General features: G+C 46.3%; 2 protein-coding genes across 5 annotated transcripts in view; one reads left to right on the top strand and one right to left on the bottom strand.

The window, feature by feature from the left end:
• On the bottom strand, positions 1–20,929 carry LOC121674978 (dentin matrix acidic phosphoprotein 1-like). 3 transcript variants are annotated; one of them, XM_042049890.1, is made up of 6 exons: positions 20,760–20,929; positions 3,812–4,061; positions 2,905–2,978; positions 2,765–2,806; positions 2,028–2,282; positions 1–1,912 (listed from the first exon to the last, which is right to left on the bottom strand). In XM_042049890.1, exons 3-6 carry the CDS (start codon positions 2,956–2,958, stop codon positions 644–646), a joined length of 1,620 nt encoding a protein of 539 aa, XP_041905824.1. In that variant the 5' UTR covers positions 2,959–2,978; positions 3,812–4,061; positions 20,760–20,929; the 3' UTR covers positions 1–643. The 3 variants fall into 3 exon arrangements, with proteins under 3 accessions (XP_041905824.1, XP_041905822.1, XP_041905823.1); XM_042049888.1 differs by lacking the exon at positions 3,812–4,061; XM_042049889.1 differs by lacking the exon at positions 20,760–20,929 and having other exon boundaries at positions 3,812–6,913.
• The window catches only part of SPARCL1 (SPARC like 1), a 13,236-nt gene continuing 8,960 nt past the window's right edge, over positions 18,188–22,463 (top strand). Inside the window, exons 1-3 of one of the 2 annotated variants that reach the window (XM_042049886.1) lie at positions 18,188–18,671; positions 21,785–21,902; positions 22,030–22,083. In XM_042049886.1, the coding sequence (XP_041905820.1) occupies positions 21,849–21,902; positions 22,030–22,083 (108 nt within the window). In that variant the 5' untranslated portion in view covers positions 18,188–18,671; positions 21,785–21,848. Of the gene's footprint in view, positions 18,672–19,069; positions 19,280–21,784; positions 21,903–22,029; positions 22,084–22,463 lie in introns of those variants that run through there. The other variant, XM_042049887.1, reaches the window with a different exon arrangement.

The following is a 22,463-nucleotide window of genomic DNA, read 5'->3' on the forward strand; positions in this document are numbered from 1 at the left end:
TTCAGTCGAGTTTGGAGGCTTTAATGGTGATTAAAGAAATCAACAGGGTACATCTCAGCTTTGAAATACAAGTGCAAAAAGGATACAGTATAATGTTTTCTGTACATTTCTTACAAAATATTAAAAATATTACATACATCCCATCCTGAAGTGGTACTTCACACCCTGCTGCACCCATGCACCACGTGTGCACACCAGCTGTAGCTTTTCCTTGTTATGTGCGGGACATGGAGTTAATGGAAAGCTCCAGCTGGAGTCTGGGCAGGTATGTTTGGGGCAGTGGTAGGTAAATACAAGGGGTGAACACAGGGACCTTTCTGCCCAGCATGCCCAGAAGTGCCAAGCCACCACTGTGCCCCTGGGGCAAGTGGGCAGCATCACCCTGCTGGCACTCACAGCTCTCAGCTGCTCTCCAGTTTGATACAGAAAATGCCTTTTCTCGCTGTGGTTCAGCGTTCTCCCTGTGCCTGGCAACACCTACCCCTTCACTCCCTGTGTAGCGTGCCCAGGCCTAGCCCTGGCGAACCCGACTCCATTTTAACCACAGCATCTTCTTGAGAAGAAGTCAACCAGGCTATATGACAAATAAATTAACCCCTCCTCCCCCCACATCCCCCATGCCACTGAGGCCATGGGGCACGGGTCAGTACCCGTCCTGGCAGTCATTGTCATCATAGTCAGCAGCAGGTCTGTGGCGGAGGGCGCCCAGCCGCTGCTTGCGGCCCCCGCTCTCCAGGCTCTGCTGGGAGCTGTCGTCCCCATGGCTGCTGGACTCGCGGGTGGCATCCTCCTGGGAGTGGCTCTCCACATCATCATCATCCTCCTGGGACTCACTGTTGTCACTCTCTGTGGACCTGCTGTCCTCACCTGTGTTGTCCTCTGGGCTGCTGTCATCCTCTGGGGACTCAGGGCTCTCGGCCGATGTGGTCGGCACAGAGTCATTCTCATCCTCCTCTGATTCCTCCGCAGTGTCCTCTGTGGACTGGCTCTGGTCATCATCATCTTCCCTGTACCTGCTTGGTTCACCCTCTTCTTCCCTGGACTCACTGTCAGGTGTGGACAGCACACTCCTGTCCTCAGCAGAATCCCAGTCCTCCTGCCCTTCCCAGGTCCAGCTGCTGCTGTGCTCATTCAAGGTTCTCACCACCTCCGGGGACTCCCCTGGCTCTTCATCTGACTGCTCATCAGTGCCCTCCCTGGACTCACTGTCCTCTTTCTCCCTGGAGGGGCTGTCCTCTCCATCCACATCCCCATCCTCCCTGGAGCGGCTGGAGCTTTTCTCCTCTGACTGGCTGTCAACAGGCTCTTCTGACTGACTGTTGTCCTCCACAGAGGGGCTGTCTTCTCCAGAGTCACCATCCTCCACCTCGGGGGACCTGCTGTCACCCTCCTCCCAGCGGTGGGAGCCAGCCCCCTGGGCACTCTCCCAGCTGTTCCCCAGGGCACGGGGACCAGCATGGCGCATCCTGTAGCTGCTGCCTGGACCGTCAAAGACAGAGGGGTCATCCCCCTGCATGGCTTCATCCTGGAAGTCATAGCTCTCCTCCTCCTGGCTGCTGCTGCTGGCCCCTCCGTGCCTGTGGGTGCGCCCAAAGCCGTAGTTCCTGTAGCGCCGGTGGTCTGCCCCGATGCTCTCGCTGCTGCTGCTGCTGCTGCTGCTGCTGTCGCCGTGCCCCCTGCCAGCCCCGGCATCCCCACGGCCAGCATCGTGCTCGTGTTCTCCTGCCCCATCGGCACCAGCCACGTAGGTAGGGCCCTCGCCCCTCTCCTCTTCCCCGTTGGCATCAAAGGTGTCATCCCCACTGTCATCCTCCTCGTCCAGGAACCTGTCGCCGTGGGAGGGAAATCCGTTGGCTCTGGTGCCATAGTGGTCTCCGTTGTCACCATCATCAGTGTCACGTGCATCCGCCTCCTGTGGAGGTGACAAACAGAGATGAATGCTAAGCCAAGCACAACCTTGACCAATGCCAGGTTTGGGGCCAGGGGGGCTTTCCTGGCAGAACAAAACACTCCACTCACTCACTCACCAGGAAACCAAGGTCATTCCCATTGTGGGCGCCCATGTCCTCGTGGTCCACCTGGTTCACATGCTGAGCCTGCCCAACTCGGCCTCCCATGTCTTGGCCACTGAGCTCACCCATCTCCTCATTCACGGCATTCCCACCCGTCAGGTCCCTGGCAAGAGCATTTTCGGCTGGCTCCGGACTGGCAGGAGGATGAATACCATCTCCTCCATCCAGGTGGTTGCCCAGCTTGCTGATATAATCTTCATTTGCGGTATCCTGGAGGCAAAACATGACACAGTGCCTTGGTTTATTAAACACCAACCACAGCACACTTACTGCTGCTGCTGCTGCAGGACCTCACTCCCAAGCCATGCAAGAGCTCAAGCCTTTTTTATTTCTTGCACCTCAACCCTTCAATTAATTCTGCTGATACAAAATAAAATCGTAGCCACCAACAAAAGGGCAGCCCAGAAAACCCCAAACTGGGATAGTTCAGATCACAGAAACTCCTTTCACAGGGCCAACACAGCAGAAGGTGTCAGGTGAACTGGGAACGTGCTCAGGGAGGCAAGTCAAAACACAGCGAAACCAACCTAGCTTGAAAAGACTGAGCAGAGAGACAAAGCTCAAAGACCCACAGAAGCAGCAGATCCCTCCCAGGCTCCTGGTCCAAGGTTGCCAGCCCAGGGCTGGTTCCCCCTCCCAGACTTGCTCCCTGAGGGGCTGCTACCTGTGGGACAGGGGCACCTGTGGCTTACCTCCTGCAGGGCGCTGGAGTGGGTGGGTTCATGGCCAGGCACCTAAACACATCCAGGAGACATTTGATCAGTGATCAGTGTGCCTTGGCTGGGCAAAACAAACAGGTTTGGGGTGGGAGTGTCAATCCAGGGTTACTTACGGGGTGAGCACAGGCCATGGCCCAGAGAAGCAGCACCAGGAATGCAGCCCTCATGTCAGTTGTGGTCCCTGGGGCTGCAACAAGGAATGAAATATTTGCACACTAGAGCAAAGCATTTGCATGTGCCTCTGGCTGGAACTTGGCCCCAAAAAGCCCTCCCAAATGATACAGCCTTGCCATCCTGGCACAGCGCTCAGCCTGGCGTGTCATCAAACAGCCAGGGACTTGTCCTTGTGCCTCCTCCTGTCACCTCCTGTGCAGAAACCTCCCTTTAATTTGGGATTTGAAGTACCTAGCCATGCGCTGGCAGATTTTTTGTCTAAACATCACTAAAGAGCAGGAAAGCTCTCTTGAATTTCCTGTTCCCATAGTAATGTCACCACCCAGCTGAGCTCAGTGCTTGTGACAGGAGCCTGCACCTCAGATGGGTAGCACTGTGAGAACACGGGCTGCAGAGCTGTACCTCCCACCTGGAGTGGTCCCCACAGCCAGAAAAAATCTTACACCATTCCAAAGTGGAGCATCCCAAAGAGATAACTCCATGGAGAGCTGCACCGCCAGAGCCGGCTGGGTCGGCACTCCAGCAGCACTGCTGCCTGGCAGGCGGATAAAGCAGTGGGGGCTTTCCTCCAGCTCTGCTCTCATTTTCCAAGCATTTTCTTTAACCAGCCCGGCACCTTATCCCCATGGGACACACTGACCATACTGAACATCACCCTGCACCCAAAACACGATGGAACAAGCACGCTCCTGATTTCTTCCCTGACAAAGCAACACCTGAATCGCAGCTGACAAGTATCCTGCTTTCAGCCAAAACTTGTGAGGAAATCTACAACCCCTGTTCCCAAACGTCACCATTTTCACTCCAGGCAATGCCAGATCAATCCAAAGAAACCAAACCCTTTACCTTAAGGTGCGATGCAAGCCCGTGTCTCCTCTGCTGGGGATGGGATGAGCTGGCTGCCCGTGTTGGGATGCTCCAGGCTGTGTGTCCCCGGGTGGCTGGGCAGGCATTTAACCGCTGGCCAGTACCAGCCCCGGGCCGGGGGCAGCCAATGGCACCGCCGGGCAGCGCTGCTGTGCCTGGAGGTGTCACCGGAAACTGGCCTCCCACGCTTCCTCTGGCCTCCGCCAGGACGCTGGCCCTAAAAAAGCTCCTTGTGATTGCAGGATGACGAGATGGGCTGGCAGTTAATGACGGACTGCTCTGGCCGTCTGTTTTGACAGCTAAATCTATCCCATTCACACACTTCCCGCTGTGACACACACAAACAACTACGGTGTCACCCACGCCGAGCGCTGGACCCTATCCCATGGATGACATCCTCCTAACCCATGCACTTGGGAGCAGTGTTTGCCCTGTGCCATGGGCCAGGGTGCTGAAACCCACAGGGGACCATTTCCCTGCCAGGTCTCAGCCTTGCCCTGTACCTTGAGGCAGGAGCACAAAACCACGCTAGAAAGAGAGGGCTTGTCTTATTTTCATGCCCACACAGGCACTCGTGCCAGGGAGCAGGGAAATACTAAATGGAGATGTATAGGGAGCATCCCACACTCTGCACTGAGTGTAGCATTCCAGTGCTCCTTCCAGCTGCTGGACAGGGAGAGGATGAAACCTCTGCTCTGGAAAACTCAGGCCACAATATGTGCCATGGGGACGTGGACAGGGCTGCGGCTTTGCAGGCATTCACAGGAGATGCTGGCACTGCGAAATAAATGACTGAAGGAAACTTGGGCAGGGTCAGGATTGAGACAGGGCTCTGTAAACTGCAGGTTGTCTGAATTTGCCCAGGCTATAGAAAACAGCATCCAGAGGGAATGCCTCGTGCTGGACAGAGCATCTTGTGAAACCAGACACGTCAGTCTGCTGCTGGGTTTAATTTCATCCTCACGATCTCCTGCTGTTTCCCCCCCCTTCCTTACCAGCCCACAGTCCAGGTGTGTCTGCCCTGTGAGGACTGCAAGGTGCCGAATGTCATGAGCATCATTTTTTCTCCTTCCTCCTGCCCCCCATGCACGGAAGCCCCAGTGTAACTCGGCCCCACTATTTTCCCCACAGCCCCTTGGCCTCGAGATGGTCACCATCAAGCCACTCACTCTCATGCCCATACCTTCAACAGATGTTTTCCCTCTTCTTCCCTACCTGATCCCTGCTGCAGTTATCGTGGGATGTATTTTCCCTTTGACCTGAGACAAAATTATACCCCTGTCCCCAGCCAGATATGAGTTCATGTTGCCAACCTTTTTTAGGCACCTCCAACAACTACCATGTTTTGTTGTATTTTTTTTTTTTTGTAATGTCAAACCTGCATTTAACTCAGCCCCCAAAGATCTGGTGCTGCCTCATGTGCAGGTGCTGTGGTGCAAGAAGGAGATAAACACCAAGCTCTACATGCCCAGTTCTTTTATAACACAGGTCACCCATTACCCCACCAGCCACCACCCAAATGTCACTTCCCTCCTTTCCAGTGGCCCTGAAATACCCACAGCACCAGCACACCCAACAATGCTCACTGCCAGCACCCCAGCCTGACCCTCGTCCCTGTAATCTCCAATAGCCCTGGGTCAAACAACAAGGCCTGTCCCCCGAATCCCTTCCAGAGATCATCCTACAGCATTAGCCAGACTGCCCAAGCAGATCTGCCTGTGTTTTGCAAGGAAAGGAAACCCCAGCCCACATACTGTAACCTTAAATTAACCCTATGAAGAAAAAAATTATTAATTATTATTTTTGTTGTTACATCAGAGGTGAGAAATGGACTGAGGGTGGGAGCAGCAGCTGTCTGATGGGCGCTTTAAATGCCACTGGGCATTTCCCCAAGTCCTACCCTACCGAGATGCTCAGTCTCTGGAAGGAAGATGGGGGAAACCTGGCACCATCAGACTACCAGGGAGGAGGTGGCCAAGTGAGAAATGAGAAGACTGGCAGGGCTGGTAAGAAGATGCAGGAATATCACTTCTCTGTTTGACAATTTGGACTGTGTGGTGTTCATGAGAACAGAAGAAATAAATGAGTGCAGACAGCAGGAGGGATAAGAGACGCCAAAGCCAAGAGTAAAGCTGGCATTGCAGAGAACCAGCTGGTGGAGAAGGAATGTAACAGCTGCTCTCCCCCACTGATCGAGACAGCTCAGCATCAAAAACTCAAGAAAGTGATATTGTTCAAAAAACCATCATTCCCTCTCTTTTTTTCCAGACCAGGGTATTTTAATAGTATTAATGTTGCTGATGCACTTCTCTCCTGAATAGACCTATGGGTTTTGACAGCAGCATCAAAAGGAAAAGGATCAACGAATGAACTGGAGCAAGGGAGACTAGGATGAGGGCAGGACCCAAGGCACATGTCCTCAGCATTCAACACCAGCTCCTACCTTGCAGTCAGATCCAAACCCAAATCCCTTTGCCCTACACTGTCTGGTGACAGGTGTTATAATGCAGTTTCATTTTGCTACCTGAATAAATATTGTCTGTGTTTCACAGCATTAACGTGACACAGAACCCAGTAGCTAATGGTGACATTTTAGGTGTTTGAAAAGCAGCACTGATATTCCAACTCCTTCTGGGAGCAAGCCTCAAAGCTACAAATGCTGTGATAAGGAATTACCAGTGTGTTTGTCACAGCATGGAGGCATGCACAAGTTTGGTTTCTGCTAAGCCTCTAAAAAATGCTACTTCTTGCTGGTAAAAAACATCTCATAGGAGCCTGAGTCATGGGGCCCTGAATTACAGACACACACAGGGCACCTGCTAATGCTAGACCTCTGCACAGGACCGACAGCCCTCTCCCCTGGCCTCCTGACAGCACAGGGGTAGGATCATTAACCCACCCTTCCATATTCACCATAGAGTTTCCTTCGCAGTCAGAGAAAACAGGCACTTTTAAGGCGCCAGTCATTTGCCCTACTTCAGGCATCACAGGCTGTTTGAAGTCTCTGTGACACTGTCGAAGGGAGGTGCCGACCTTATCCTACCAACAAGAAGAAGCACCATGCCCTTTCTCAAAACACATGAAAGGCAAACTCCCAAAATCCCTCACTCCCCGCCTCCTATGCCAGCCCCACACTCCCCTCACTTCTATTTCTAGCATTCTTCTACCATCCCACTCTGAGCAGTGGGCTCCAGCGACACCAGCACATCGCCCCTATGGTCTGTTGGAATGAAGGCTCACAGGTGTTGTACCTGCTCTGTGCCACTTTTGCCAAAGCAAAACGCATGGAGCAATAACTGCTATCCACATCGTGCCGGCTGCAGCTGGAGCTCATGGCTGGACAGGTACCTTGTGTCATCCCTGCCAGATGTGTGTGACTGGATTGTCAGGTCCTATAAATCCATATTTATCAGTCAGCTTGGCTGAATTCACTCGTTTGAGGCTGTGACTTCATCAGATGTGGATAAGGATGTCTCATTTCTGCCTGGTCACTGTCAGATCCAACACATCTTCCTGCACACAGGCAATAGTGCATCTTGCTGCCCTCGGTCAAAATAAGGGCAGGGGCAGATGCTCAGCTCTGCCTCACAGCAGGGACTGGTTTTGACAACGCTGGCACAGCTACCAGGTAGCTCCAGTGCCATGGGGCTGTCAATAGCTCAGCACTGACAGCAGTAATCTTAGAGACACCAGTGAGTAATTACAGCTCCTAACATCTCATTCAGAGTACAGTATCTTTCACAATCACTTCCTGCTCACAATTCAGCCCCTTGGGAGGTGAGAGCAATAAGTATTTGTAGATCACAAGGTGGAAGTGGAACAATAACACAGCCTTAACGTGAAAAGCTCTCTGCACCTTTCACCCTGTGCTCGCTCCCACTCCAGCTGGAATTGCAGAGATCTGGAAAGCCGTGCAGCATCAGTGCTCTCAAGAAGGAAAATACAGCAGTGATCACATCAGTGAGCTCCTCAGGGTGACATAGGAGCAGCTGTGCTGTGTGTGTGGGTCAGGTCCATGTCTGTGTCCTGAGTCACAGCACCCTGATTTTTTGTTGGAGGGGAAAAAAACATCAGGAGGAAATGGCTGATGGAAATGATTGTACGAAACAGGCACTGCATGAGTGCAAACGGGTAATGCGGAGGCACAGGCTGCCCAGAGTGGGCAGTGAGGTCAGGGCAGGGCTGGCAGCTCAAGGGATGAAGGTGTCTGTATGGAGTGCCAGACCCTCCTAGAGAGTGGTCAGCACTCCTCTGATTCCTGTACTGTCATTATGGCTCACTTGGGCTAAATTTATTGCTGCTCAGTGTAGCTGGACAGGAAGCATTACCACAGTCCCCTGGGAGCCTGGAAAACTGGACAGACACCATTAATGCAGCTCTGACCAAGAGACTGGCAGCAATTTGGCTCATACCTCCAAAGGACATTTGAATCCTCAAAATCCTTATAACACTAAAAAAATACTAGAAGGAACCAAAAAAAAAAAACCAAACCCCCCAATAAAACCCCCAAACTCCCCAGTACCAAAACCCAAGCAATGCCAAACAACTCACAAAACCAGAGAAGTCTCAACCCAATACAACCACAGAAAATAAAAGCACACCACATCACACATTCAGTGACTTTCATTTGGTTCACAATCTAACTTTCTATTAACTATTATTATGTGAGTGCTGTACCCACATCTTTCACAATATTCCATATTGCACAAGGGTCTATGTCATAGAAAAAATAAAAATCCCACAGAAGCTACTCTACATTATACAGGAATCTACATGCTTATGATAAACCACTTTTCAGCAAGAAACAAGTATTAAATCCAAGGAGATGTTTCTTGGTTTTCTGTAGTTCTAAAAAGGGTGGTTAAATACTGGGGGGAGGGGTAGGCCAAGCTTAAGCATTATAGCAGTGTTCTGAATATCAGAGCAACAAAGAAAAATCCGCAGTTGCTTACTGGAAGTTATTTTCCTGAAAACAATACATGGGATTGTTGGTGACAAGCCTATATGAGCACTCAGCCAGCAGCCAAAGTGCTCTGTAGGTGTGGGTGGGTAAGGGCAGGGAGTCTTTCCCTTCTGACATCCTCTTAAAGCACAGAGGTGTTGGGGCTGATGTGAAGCTGTGCACAGCTGACTTCCAGCACCCAAAAACAGAGCTCAGGAACATCACCACAGCACCTGACAGCACCCACCTCTGATCCTGAGGCAGGGGTCTGCATTCCTGCTCCACTTTCACAGAGACTGCAGTAGGAATTGAAGCTGACTACTTTTAAGACCTACATTTATGAGATCTTCAACTTATTCCCCCAGTAATCAGTTCACCCAATTCAGATACCAGTTATAAGGCTGGATCAAGTGTTCACTGTCAACACCATGATGACTTTAACACTCTTCCTTGTTTGACCTGTTGATGAATAAAGCGTTTTCTTCTCCCCTAGTTGTTCTTCGTAATATTGTACCAATCACCTTAAATGAGCAGCTGTAAATGACTGATGGAGTCTTACACAACAGCCTAATTCTGCTGGGCAAGTGTATTCACACTCTGTTAAACTTCCAGCAGAATTCAATGGTACACCTCAAAGGAGTTGCGTACGTATGATTGCACATGCCCATCACTACCTTTTGACTCAGTCTAGTTCCTCTTCACTATTCTTGCTGGAAATCTCTCTTGTTACTCAGTGCTTTTTTTCTGAGTGCAGAATGCATACAAGAATATTGCACAGGAGATAAGAAGCAGGAATCTTAAAAAATGTTCATAAGAAATGAATATTGGATAAGCATTGACACTTGTGCACAGAATTTGATTTTGCATAACCAGTCACAAACAAGAAGATGTGAAAATATGTTTTATAGGCAAACAGGGCAAACTGATGCAAACAGATGAGAGCAAGGTGCTGTCTGGGGAAGCAGGGTGGAGAGCAGGTGCTGCCTATTCCCTACCTGCATGGTCCCACAGCAGGACCAGGAATGCAAAGCTCCCCTCCAACTGTTTTTAGTGACTTCAGAGCTCCAGTTATTGACAAAAGCTTTCCTGAGGGTTTCTAGTACTTGTGAATCCTGACATGTCTGCAAAGCCCGGCACTGCCTGCTCCAGTCACGTATGTAACTGTGCTGCAGGAGCAGCCCTGCTCTGCCCAGATGTAATTACATGGTACATGCTGCGGCTTTCTACGAGGAAGTGGCATCACCACCTCTGTCTTCCGCCAGTCTCCTCTCCAGAGGCAGCCCAAATGGGAATGCAAAGCCATGAAAGGACTTCCTTTGTCTGCCCAACCACGTGGGAGCTGGAGGATCCCTGGAAGAGTCACCCCAGCTTATGTGCCAGGGCATCCTTTACCTTCAGCAGGGTCTTGGCACTCCTTACTGAAGAAATCAGGCCACAAAAGCTGATCTGTCTCACCCATAATCCCATCATCACTGTGGGTTTAAGAACTTCACTACCCAGCCCACGTTCAAATCTCACCCATGCCCACAGCCATCATCTCTTCATATGACTAATGTGCTCCAGCAGGTAAGCTCAAATCTTTTCATTCCCTCCAACCGAAAAATGAATGGAATAAAGGGAGGTCTCAGTTTGATTCACTTCCCCATTTTTTTTCCTTTCAATGAAACCAAAACCCAAAATAAAGCCAGTGTGAGCTGGCTGAGCATTAATGCAAACTGTGCACTCAAACAGGCGTCATCAAACCCCACTCAGTTTTGGGATCTTTTCCAGAAAAGCCCATAATTTTCCATTAACAAACCCAGCCCTCGCTGTGCTGTACCAGGACAGCCCCACAGCCAACAAGGGGCTAATGGCCATGATCCCAGCACAGCAGTGCAGCACAGGGAAATGCTGCCATGATGCAGGTGTGGAATGCAGCACAGAGGGGCGGATGTGTGGGAGCAAGAGATGGGCATGGGCTGGGCACTGCAGACCCCTGAGTGATGCACAGCTTACCAACACTTGGGCCAAAACTTCTGGCTTTAGGGGGTAACAAAGAAACTAGAAAATACATAGTATTATTGAGAATTCTATGTGTAGAAATATTCCAAATTATTATCCTTTCTTTCCTTTTCTGTAACGGTTAGATCCTGAAGTGGTGGCCATGGAGATCTTGCTCTACACAATGTGGGGTGCTGCTGACAGGCTGTTCTTTAATGGCTGTGGATCTAAGGAGATGAATTTCTGGGGAAAAGCACGCAACACAGATCTCTGAAAGATGGTTCTTCCACACAAGTGCTTTGCTTGCTCCCAGTTTGGGTCCTGCTTCCCTCTGAGCACAGAGAGGAAGGCACCCGTGCCCACACAGGGAGAAGGTACAGCATCCTTCCCCTTCCCACTACCTCATCCCATGGCAAAACTATAATTTGATTCCTCTCTCCTCAGCTATTTTTGGATTTTTCAGCACTGAAATTAGCATAACTCATGCAGACAGGAAGTTGTTGCTACAGCACTGGAGAAGGGTGCTTTGAAATGAAAACCAGTCTTTGATCAGACTTTGATCAGTCTTTGATAAGAAAGTGATCTCAAAAACTCTTTTGATGAAAAATACCAAAACAGGCATATAAAAAAAGGCCTATCAAAAGAATGCTCTACACCTTTACTATCACTTAATTTAGGCAAAAGACAATGGGAACACTTTTATAGCTGTACTGCGTAATTTACCAAGAGTTTCTGCAAAGGCAAAGAAATAAACTAAGTGCTTTAAATAAAAGAACAAGAAAATTAAACAAATAGAAATGGAAGTTTTACTATGTGAGGCACATCTTGAATACCGAGAGTATATAACCAGACATGACCATCTGGAATCATCCAAGAAGCCTTCACTCAAAAAGTAATTTGGCACCCCCACAAAAGATGTGAGATGGATCTCTATAAAAATCCAAGGAGTTCACTGAGGATGAGACACAAATCTTAAACCAGCTCAACTACATCAAGCTTTCTCTAAACCCAAACCTTTGCCTAAAGAGGAAATGAGCTCATGTAAATGCCTTCTGAGTTTCTGGCACTGGGGAACAAGAGACGAGGGGTATCTTACAGCAAGAGTGCTTCTCTCTCCTCACTCCTCCCTTCCTGACAGAAGGTCCCTGCCACCCCCTGGAAAGCAGGGCAGAATCCTGCTTATTGCCCTTCCAGCTCACCCATCTCATTGCCCCTTTGCTCCCCTCTCCCCAGTAGAAATCCAGTGCCCTGAGTGACCCCAAACAGGCATTGGGACTGCAGTGAAAGCCACCAGCCACCCTACCAGTGATATTTATCTCCCCTCAGTGTCCTGTTCCCTTCTTGTTTAGTAAATTTTGTTTTGAAATAAACATCTCTTCAAATTCCTTTCCCATCAGAAAACTGAAACGTGCTGGGCGTGGATTGCCTTCTAAAACTGCTCCCATCAGGTCATTCACAAGTGGTATTTTTAAACTCCTGGCTGGCCGAACAGCAGACACTGCAGACATTACACCCACCCACCCCCAGCCTCGTCTTTGTCTTGTGAGAGGCTGCAAGACATCACACACGCAGATGGCAGGTTTGATAGGAGCCTGACCTTCGTGCTGGCATCAATAACACACCCTCCTCGGTATTTATTTCTATTTGAGGAACAGGCAGTTGCACAAAGTTGAGGATGCATGCAGCAAGTGGAAAAACCTGAGGGAAGAGGGGAGCAGTCACCCAGGGCAGAAGCTGGGGACCAAAACCCACCTGTGCCCTGCAAATCCTAAGAGCAGCTACCTGCTTCAGGGAAATGCCTAGTTGCCCTTAGCCAAGCCAAAATGCCCTGAGAGCTGCTGTCCCCAAGCTCCCAGGAGCAAGGGAAGCTCCCTGAAATGCTGGCTTGGAGGCAGGGTAAGACAGGCCCAGGAGCAGGATGGGTTGGTTTAGCTCTACAAAATCACACTTGGGTTTCGCTGATTTCTGAGCAAGACAGAGCCAGCGTTAGAGCTGAAATAAGTCACTGACACACTATATGGAATACCAGGAGAACCAGGACCATGACAGGAGAGGGTGACCCTCCATGCTAAGACCATGCTGTTCCTGAAACAACAAGGAACATTAACTACAATGTTGCACAATCCTTATGTCTCCTTATGGACAAAGGCTTTGCTGCTTGTCACAGAATCACAGAATCATTTAGGTTGGAAAAGACCTCAGAGATCATTGTGTCCAACCCATGGCCAAACACCACCTCGTCAACCAGACCACTGAGTGCCACGTCCAGTCTTTCCATAAACAGCCCCAGCGATGGTGACTCCACCACCTCCCTGGGCAGCCCATTCCAATGTCCAATCATCCTTTCTTGTGAAGAAATTCTTCCTAATTTCCAACCTAAACCTCCCCTGGCACAGCTTGAGGCTGTGTCCTCTTTTCCTGTTGTTGGTTGCCTGGGAGAAGAGACCAACCCCCACCTGGCTACAGCCTCCTTTCTGGCAGCTGTAGAGAGTGATAAGGTTCCCCTTGAGCCTGCTCTTCTCCAGGCTAAACAACCTCAGCTCCCTCAGCCATTCCTCATCAGACTTGTGCTCCAGACCCTTCACCAGCTTCATTGCCCTTCTGACATCACCAAAGATCACAGCACATACTAAATAAACAGCCTTGACAAACTCTTTTGTGATTCTCAATGTGCTTTTTACATCAGATTCCCCATCACAAGTGAACCTGGCTTTTTTCCCCACTTACATTTACTTCATGGTGATCCCAAATGTCTGCAGAGCCGCTTCGCGTGGCAGTCAGGTTGGAAGTGCAATGAAATGGCACCCATCCATAATATAAAACTTGTTTTTCCCCCTGCCCTAAGATTTAATTCCATCTACACAGGCAGTTTTAAGGCAAGAACATCAGAAATTAGGAAGATGAGCTCCAATGAGTAGTCCCTGCTGTGTTACACATCCATGAAAGCCTCTGGCCGCAGTGTGTGTCTGAAATGATTAAGTGAAATAACCACCTCCTCTTGAGACACACGTGGAGATTGTACAGCTTGTACAACACAAGTGTTTTCAGTAGAATTGCTCTTAAAATCCTCACACTGAACTTCATCTCTTTGCCTCATTATTAAAGCAAATGCACATATGAATAATAAAAATAAAGCACATCTCTGCAGAACAGAAGGGTACAGGTAAGATCTCTTCATGTTTGAGCCATGTCTACCTCTTGCTGGCTAAGGACTCTTCCTGCTCTTTCTTCCTTCCTCTTTTTAAGAATTTGGTTAAGAAAAGGGTTTGAATAATATGGACCATTAGCTGAGTCTGTCTGGCTGACGGGCAAAAATAGCCATCCCTCAGTCTGAGCTTTAAAATAGCTCCTCCCCAACGGGACTCAAATGTTCCCCGGCTGGGCAAGATGTTTATTTCTCTCCCTCCTTTTTAAACATTTAATTTCAACCTATGCAGGCACTGTGGTCAAGCATGACACAGCCCAGAGCAGCAGCTCTCAGGAGACAGGATGAGAGTCTCTAACACCCTGACTGCATCACAGACAAAGCCTGATATAGCAGCAGCACAGGGGCAGCCGTGCCGGAGCCTTGGCCCCATTTGGAGTCACTTCCCGCATGCCAGAAGTGAGGCTCATTCCATACATCCAGGCAACAGGAGTCCTGCCTGGCACTTCTTGTCTTCCCAGGCATCATGAAAATCACAGGCAGATTTACATCCAGTACAGCATTTAATGCAGGTAGAACAAGAAATAAAAAGCCACAATAGAGTTTTGACTAGCTGAGATTGCTGAAGTGTAATAAAGCAAAGGAATTGTGATGTGCAACTAGACAGAACTAGTGCTGTATGGAATAAAACGCTGATGATGGGGGGCTCCTGGGTTAGAGCAAAAGATAAACTGTGCAACCACATCTGTATTCAAGGGAACTTGTTTTTAGATGCAGAACTGGCCAAGTAACAGGCCAAAAAGGTCACATAGGAAGAGTTTTAACTTTGTGTCTCTGTGATTTTTTAAATGTATTTAATGATAAGCTACACTTTGTAGAGATTTTTCACTAAAAACCTCTTGGGAGATAACTCAGTTTCAATATACTCAGCCGCAGCTCATATGCATTTATTATTTTGCTCCAGAAATGCTTGCTAGTCTCGAAAGGACTCCAGGCATTGCTGGTATCTAATTGAGGAGGGCAGCCTTTAGTGTCAAAAAAGCTGTGCCAAAATTTTGTTTTTCAGAGTATAAAAACTTCACTCCAAATTCAGCACAAAGAGCCTCCAGAAGGCAGTCAAGTTTTCTTCCTTTTGAGGAAAGAAGAAAGCAGTAATGCATTAATATTACTTAGTCCAGAGGTTATGACATATATTTGAATATGTACACACCTATATATTGTATTTACTATAATTATCAGTGGTTTATTTTCAGTAGGTATGCATGCAAAAATACTTGGACAAACTTCCTGATCAGAATCTCTATCATAAGATACCTAAAGAGCTACAACTGATATTCTCCTGCCTCCCCCCAAATTAGGCACAGAAGGCCCCCCAACCCCCAGTATTCCTTTGGTGTGGCACAACTGAACAGAGCTGGTCAGAGGCACCAGCTCCCTCCTATTCCCAGCACTGTCTCCAACCAGTTTTTCTACCTTTCTCAAGAAAACTGAACTCCCCATGAAATGCCTCTGTAGTCCACATGAACCCTATCAATTATTTCCAGTAGGAAAGGACAAGCAGTACTTGCCAACATTTCCAGTAGGAGTAGCTACAGGCTGTGATCTTTTGAGAATCTAAATAATTTATACAGTTATCTAAATGAAGACCATTTCACAGGCTCATCAAAGGCTTCAGATGCACCTTTTGTTAAGGAAGTTACACCAAGACTTCCCTAAATTCCCTGATCAGCTGTTAATGGCTAAGAGGCAACCAGGGATGTGCTTAGAGCCCTCTCAACACCACCTGGCAGACTGTGATCTTCACCACCTGGGACTGCACAGCACACACACATCAGCACTGACTGCAGTCAGACTCAGTTTCACATCTGCCTGTTGTTTTGTGGTTCTTTTTGCTCTTTTTTCCCCTCTGTAGTAAAAGGAGAAAAAGCATAGATACATAGCTAGGTATTATATCATTGATATAATACCCAGTATAGGTGCACAGTTTCTTTATCTACACTAAAACACTTGAGTTCCAACTTGCTTACGCATTTTCATTTTGGGGTAAAGCATATTTGATGGACCAGTCAAACTTTATTTGTAAATCAGAATGAGCACCAAGGTCAAAATTTACCTTACATTTTTAAAGCCTGTAAGCTGAACCCTGGTACATGGTCTGGAAGTGGATGGCTCAACACCACTCTCTTGTGGGCAGAGACCTGAACCCTCTGGCTGGACTGAGCATGCAGAGGTGCTGACAGCTCCAATAAAAACAAGTATCTTTTGAGCCTAACTCCATCTCCCCCACAGTCTGTCAGACCCACAGATCTTTGCTGCCAGAGAACACAATGCAAGACAGGCATATGAATAAATGTAACGCAAAATTCTCTGGGGTTTTGCTCTTCTTCCTTTGTTTAAAGTGTCCTGTTTAAAGTGTCTATTTAGCAGCTGTCACAGTGAGACAGATACAGCAAATTTTTTCACCGCCCTGTACTCATCTGTCTTCTTTCTTCTGTGTTTAATCTTTCTCTATTGTTTGCTGCATATCCTCCCTTTCACTTAGCTCAGCAACTACTTGGCTACCCTCTTCCCCCCATGCTTTATCTTGATGGCACAGCACCTCTTTCTGGTAACAGAACTACTAATCCGCCACTGAAAATGTTTCCAAAAAGCATACAGCCTGGCACACTGGGGCTGGCTGAGGACTGGAGCACTAGGACTGATGGCCCCAAGTCAAGCTCAAGCCTCCTGGAGACATAGGAAAACAACCAGAGATCTTCTCAACTGAAGCATTTTGTCATCAAACGTGAAGCTAGAAAATATTGTTTAATGAAGTATTCAATAAATATGCAACAGCTCTGCTAAACAATGTATAATCCCTCAGTGTCCTCAAAACCCAAACATTTCCTCCCCCCTTCCCTGTAAGTCCCAAGAAAGCTGTTTAAACACAGAAACAGGCAAAGCCTACAAATCACATACAGTTTTCCAGTAATAACCCTCAAACACCTACAAATTTCTGCTTCAAGTTTCTGCACAGTTCTTCACAGTCTGGGGCCGTTTTTTTGTGAACTAAGAACTTCAAGGCAACGTTAATAGTCATTATCAGAAAATCTTATGACAAAAAGAGTTAATATTTAGCTACCTTAAAATTAACATTGGTGTACTTGTCCTAATTTCTGGGGAGCCACCTGAACAGTTTTCTTCTATCAGCTGAGAGTCCATCCCTATCTGGAATATTGAAAAATCACGGGAGAGCCACTTAATCTTTGATAACCCAGTAAAGCTAATCTGATGGTACAGCACAGCACTCAACAAAGTTTTGAATAGATAAAAGCAATCATCTTTTCAGCATGCACAACAAAAGAAAAAACAAACGGGAAGTTCTGACATATCCCCACTCCTTTCAGACACTGTCTGGCTGACAGACCAGCACAATTTCAACTCCAATAGGCATGAATTAGTTTCCAGGCAGAGAAGCAGAGATAAAAGGGGAAAGGATTTAAAGAATTTCTCATGGGCTCTTGTCAAAGGGGTTTTTTTCTGCTTGGTCTACAGAATGAGGGCTCAGCTGTGATTTCAGGCTCTTTTTTTCTTGCTTTTTAAATTAACTATGAACTTCACAGTTGGCCACATAAAACATGGTCAATTTTTGTACATTTCTCACTGCATCTTGTCTAATCAACACCCAATGTCTATTACCTTTTTGGGTGAAAAGAGCAGAAGCCACTAAAACTGAAACTTTAAAAAGAATCATATTAAAATATTATCTAAAGTGACTGAATTTTCAACATTTGCATTACAGTTCTTACCATTCACACACTTCATTTCATTTTGCTTCAACCTCTCTTTCAGTCATGTCAACACAATATGTAAAGTGTCCTCCTTAGGAAGAGAGGATATTGGCAGAATGGGGAATTTGAAGCTGGAAGTGCCTCTGCTCTTACATTGGTGCATCCCCCCCCACTATTTCTGGACAACCTCCCAGAAAGTATTCCAGTTCAGGTGGAACATTTTATGGAATAATGAGATGAGAAAAAAATAAAGAACAAACTCATTAACGTTTGCAGAACCAAAAGCCACAAAGGCTCTGCTGCAGAGGCTCACAGAGGTTTCCACACTCCTCACCAGCTCGCTCTGTGCCGTCGCTATGGCAGACAGGCAACACAGCCATGGCAACAGCTTCCAAATAGCAAACTCCTCAGAGTTATGCAAGAGTCTCCAACCAATACTGGGTTTTACATATTTAATTCAGAGTTTCTACCTTTTTGCAGGCTTACACACACCATATGCAGCATACTGAAACAACAGTGGGCAGTTTAGCAGGGACTGGCATGCCCTGTGCTCCACTTTCCCCGGGCCCACAGTGTGGCTGCCCCAGCAGATCCCTTAGTTCAGCTCTTCTGGGAGCAGCTGATGCAGCAGGAACTCTTGCACCCGCTCCCTTTGGCTCCCCTCCCTGCACAAAACTAAATATGTCCTTCCCACACAGCCACTGAGCTCCACTGGCCCGCAGCCCATGAGCACTAAATTGTCTTTCTGATTCAATTAATCCAGCAGAATTCCACTAGCCCATTGCCCCCACCTCATCCCATGGAAGCCTAGGATTCCTTGTTCCACCAAGACCCAAAGAGTACCATCTTCCTTCACTGAAGCTTGCAGCAGAAGGCATCTGCTGAGAGGGTCTGTTTCAGACACCAAGTACATCTCAGGAAAAGCAGCAACATTTTGCAAGGCTCAAGGATTTCCAGTACATCAGTGGCAGGCCAAGAAGGAGCACCTCTTCTACTGATATGGTACTGTTTCTTCTTTATTATTAATTAAAAATTTAGAATGCTTTGTATCTAACCCTCTGCATTTTTTTTCCCACTTACTGCAAAATAGCTGAAGCTTTCATACAGTATCATCTATTTTAAGGATAACACATTTCAGATGTTTCTGTCTAGAACAGAAAGAAGTGTCCTTTGTAAGAGAAAACACTGTGTAGTTACTGTGTTGAGGAAGACAACCCTTATCTTACTACTGGGATAATTATTTTTCCAGTTATCTTGCAAAACAATAAAGCATTATGGCCAACGAGCCAAGAAAAGTACACACCTCCTTTGGAACTTTGCTCCAGCTGAAAGCCACAGTGCAACCTAATTTCCCAACACTTCAACAATCTCTTGAAATACCAGTTTAGGAACCTTAGTCCAAGAGACAAGGCCAAAAAACCTGATTCATCCTTTTTTTCTCATATTGGAGAAGAGAGAGAGAAACTCTGGCTGGTCTTGGAGGAGCCTTTCAGAAATGTGTTAGTAGAGCTAGTGAAAACATGTACCAAACAGGGACCCCCTGAAAGAAATGCATATTCTGGGAGAGGACAAAACCCACCAACTAATATCAAAATAATTCTGCCTAATAAGTAAGTCTCATTTTCCTCTCCTCAAATTAAATCAAAGCAGCTCATTTTGACTTGATCTGATCTTAAATTACAGAGAGCTCTGGGTAAAAAGAATCCCAAAACTGTAAAAACTCAGATCTAAACAAGTAGAAAATAGAATGAAATGGTAGAAGGGAAACGTAAGAGATTAAACAATTAACATTAAGTTAATGTGAATTTTTGTTTAAAGATTGTTTTAAAAAGTTTGTTTAAAAATTGTTTTAAGATGTCCTGAAATACTCTTGGTTTGGTTTTGATTTGTTTGCACTCAGCCATCAAGGACTTATGCCTGATGGCTTTTGCAGCTGTAAAACTGGCAGCATGAGAGGGATAAAGTCTCATTAGCTGCTATTTGCTGGTAGAGAATGAGTGAAATAGTTTTATGCTTTAATATTTATTTTCTTATTGTGATCTCTTCTTTTACTCAGATCAGATACCTGCCTCAAACTCTGCCTTTTAGTTGTATGTGTGTATGCACATAAACCAGCTTCTACGTGTATAATGTACTCATGCTCTCACAGGGGCTTCTGAAACAGACCTACAAACAGGAATGTGCTGTACCAGTTGTAATTTAAGAGTATCACACTTATGTTTTTACTAAAAAATCATGTCATTGATGAGTATTTCAAGTGACTGTTGACACTATTAGAATGGCAGCCCTGTAGCCTCCTGCCACCAAAACCTTGCCATGCAAACCCAGTACTCCTAGTTAGCATTGCTTGCTCAATAACCCATGTTGAAGTATTGTTAAATTCCTCATTTCTTGGTCAAAACCCCCACCATACTCAAGAAAATTTCCTATTCACATTTTGGCTAAGTTTTCCTACAGATTCTCCTGCAGAGTATAATGACTTCATTTTCCCAGGGAGATGTCTCCCTGCTTTTAAAAATATCTTCTTGTGTAATTGCTCCTCTCTGATGGTTCTAGTAAACTTATATGTTACAAAAGCTTGCTTTTAAGAATTCTCTTCCTTAGGACATATTTGGAAATTAAAGCAAGAATGAAGTGTCTTCCCACTTAAGATTTCAGTGTAAAATAAAGAAAAAAAAAATCTCACAATGCATTATATAACACTTCATTCAGTGTGGTCAGGCTTCCCTAATAATTCAATACTTACTCAAGACTTGTGCTTCCTGTGGGCTGCTGTGGGCTTGCTACTACTAAGAAAAGAAAATACAAAAGCCCTGTCCTGTCACCTTAACTCAGATTTGTTCCAACTGTTTTTTCATTATTTGGACAAAGGCAGGAGAGGCAACTTTTACAGACAGAGACACAAGCCAAATTAGAAAACTGCAATTATAAATAAAATACAACATGCAGAACTTTTCATTCATAACTCTTAAACTAGTTCACCAAAACAAATAGGACAAATGGGAGTTTTCACAAAGGAAACTCAGTTAAGTGACATGCCCAGATCTGTGTTGCTCACCAGGAACAGAAAAAAACAGAAATCAAGCCTACCTGACATTCAGATCCTTCTTTCCTCAGTCACTTGCCAGGCCTTCAAAAAGCACAGTACACAGTTTTTAGGGCTTTACATGAAATTGGATTGTTTCCCTGCATTTCTGAGAAGTTGCCTGCATAACCCTCAGTCTAACAACACTTGCCTTGATCTGAACTGACTGCCCATACCCAGCCCAGTGAGGCATTTTGCGTATGCTCATTAATGGCTTTTGTTGTATTCTGCCTTTCCCTCTGAAAACATCTTAGACAACTAACTGTGAATGCCAAAGAGATAATAGATAATTATTCAAGAGGTAGTTTGGAGACTGAATGAGCTAACTGCAAGAAAAAATGGATTGCATACTAGATATGCCCCGCTAATGAGTATTTTGATCCTCATTAACTGAAAGATGATGACATTAAACAATGTTTAACAGAGGGATCTTCCAAAAGATCTTCCTTCTCAAAGGATCTTCCAAATTGTCACTTTGGGTGACAATTGCTGAGAAAACACAGAAGCAGGACTGCATCCAAAGCAGGACTACACCCATTCTTCAAGCAGCCTGGGCAGACCTTCTGAGCTTGGAGACCTGCTGAGCAGAACTTCACCACTTAATTCTTCCTACCAGACACAGAGGGGAGCAGCCAGGAGACACCTCAGCCATAGAGATGCCACAAGCAGACACTGCCTCAGAGTTCAATAAAATAGAGGCATTTTTCACAAGGTGGTATCTCAGAGGAGTGGATAAATACTCACAAGTATTTGTAAGCATTTAAATACTCAACCAATGTCACAACTCTGCCTTTCAGTAACACCCACTGGAGTTTGTGAGTGCAGCCTACAGCTTAATCTCTGTCAAAGAACTGAGACCGAAGTGTCCTCCAGTTAAGCTGGTGTAACATCTGAGTTTACAGGACACTGCATGGCAATTTTGTGGGTCTCCAGACTAAACAAGTTACGGCAGCCACTGCATTGCTTCCATCAGTCATTTCTAGGTCATTATACCAAATCCTAACTTGTTTTGTTTTCATGTTTCTTGCAGAAAGGAAACTTCTAAGCCTTACCCCTGTACCATTAACTGTTGTCCTCTACGAGATCTGGAAAGCATGAAGGCTGTAGCTCTCTTCATTTGTCTTGTAGGACCAATTTTTGCTATTTCAGTAAGTCCTCATCATGCTACTATTACCAGGCACTTAATTTCCCATTCTGAGAACATTCTATGTTATCCCACTGACCTGTACAAGATTTTTATGGACATGCAGATATTCATATATTTGTCTTTTTCAGACCCATCCTGTAAACCACAAGCTCAGAACTCACAGACAGAAGACTCCAGAAAAGGTACTCTTCATGTTCTTTAAATAGGAAGTAACATTATTCATCTCAAATATAAAAACACATTAGCACATACACACTGGTTGGCAAATTGATTTATGTTAAAAAACTTTAGGCCCTCTCACCCCAAGAATTAGTGCCAAGTATCTCATGCCTTGCATATTAAATGATTGCAAACAGGACAAAATCTAAAGCTCAAAATGGAAGTTTCACTTATTGACAAAATTACCTTAAATTAATCCCCACATATCATCAAATACCCATATTTGTACAAGCAATAAGCTCCAGTTACAGTCAAACTGTGGTACAAACAGCTCCAGTACAGGAGGAGGATGACATCCTCAATTTATCACACCATGTGATCACATGCAGTCTCAAACATATAA

The sequence above is a fragment of the Corvus kubaryi genome, unplaced genomic scaffold (assembly GCF_017639235.1).
Source record: "Corvus kubaryi isolate FWS band 111438036 unplaced genomic scaffold, C.kubaryi_AGA036_p1.0 71, whole genome shotgun sequence".
Lineage (NCBI taxonomy): Eukaryota > Metazoa > Chordata > Aves > Passeriformes > Corvidae > Corvus > Corvus kubaryi.

Coding starts and splice junctions, on each gene's coding strand:
- LOC121674978 (XM_042049888.1), bottom strand. Junction 2,807..2,904: donor CCATGGCCTGTGCTCACCCC/GTAAGTAACCCT, acceptor GGATGTGTTTAG/GTGCCTGGCCATGAACCCAC. Junction 1,913..2,027: donor GGAATGACCTTGGTTTCCTG/GTGAGTGAGTGA, acceptor TCACCTCCACAG/GAGGCGGATGCACGTGACAC.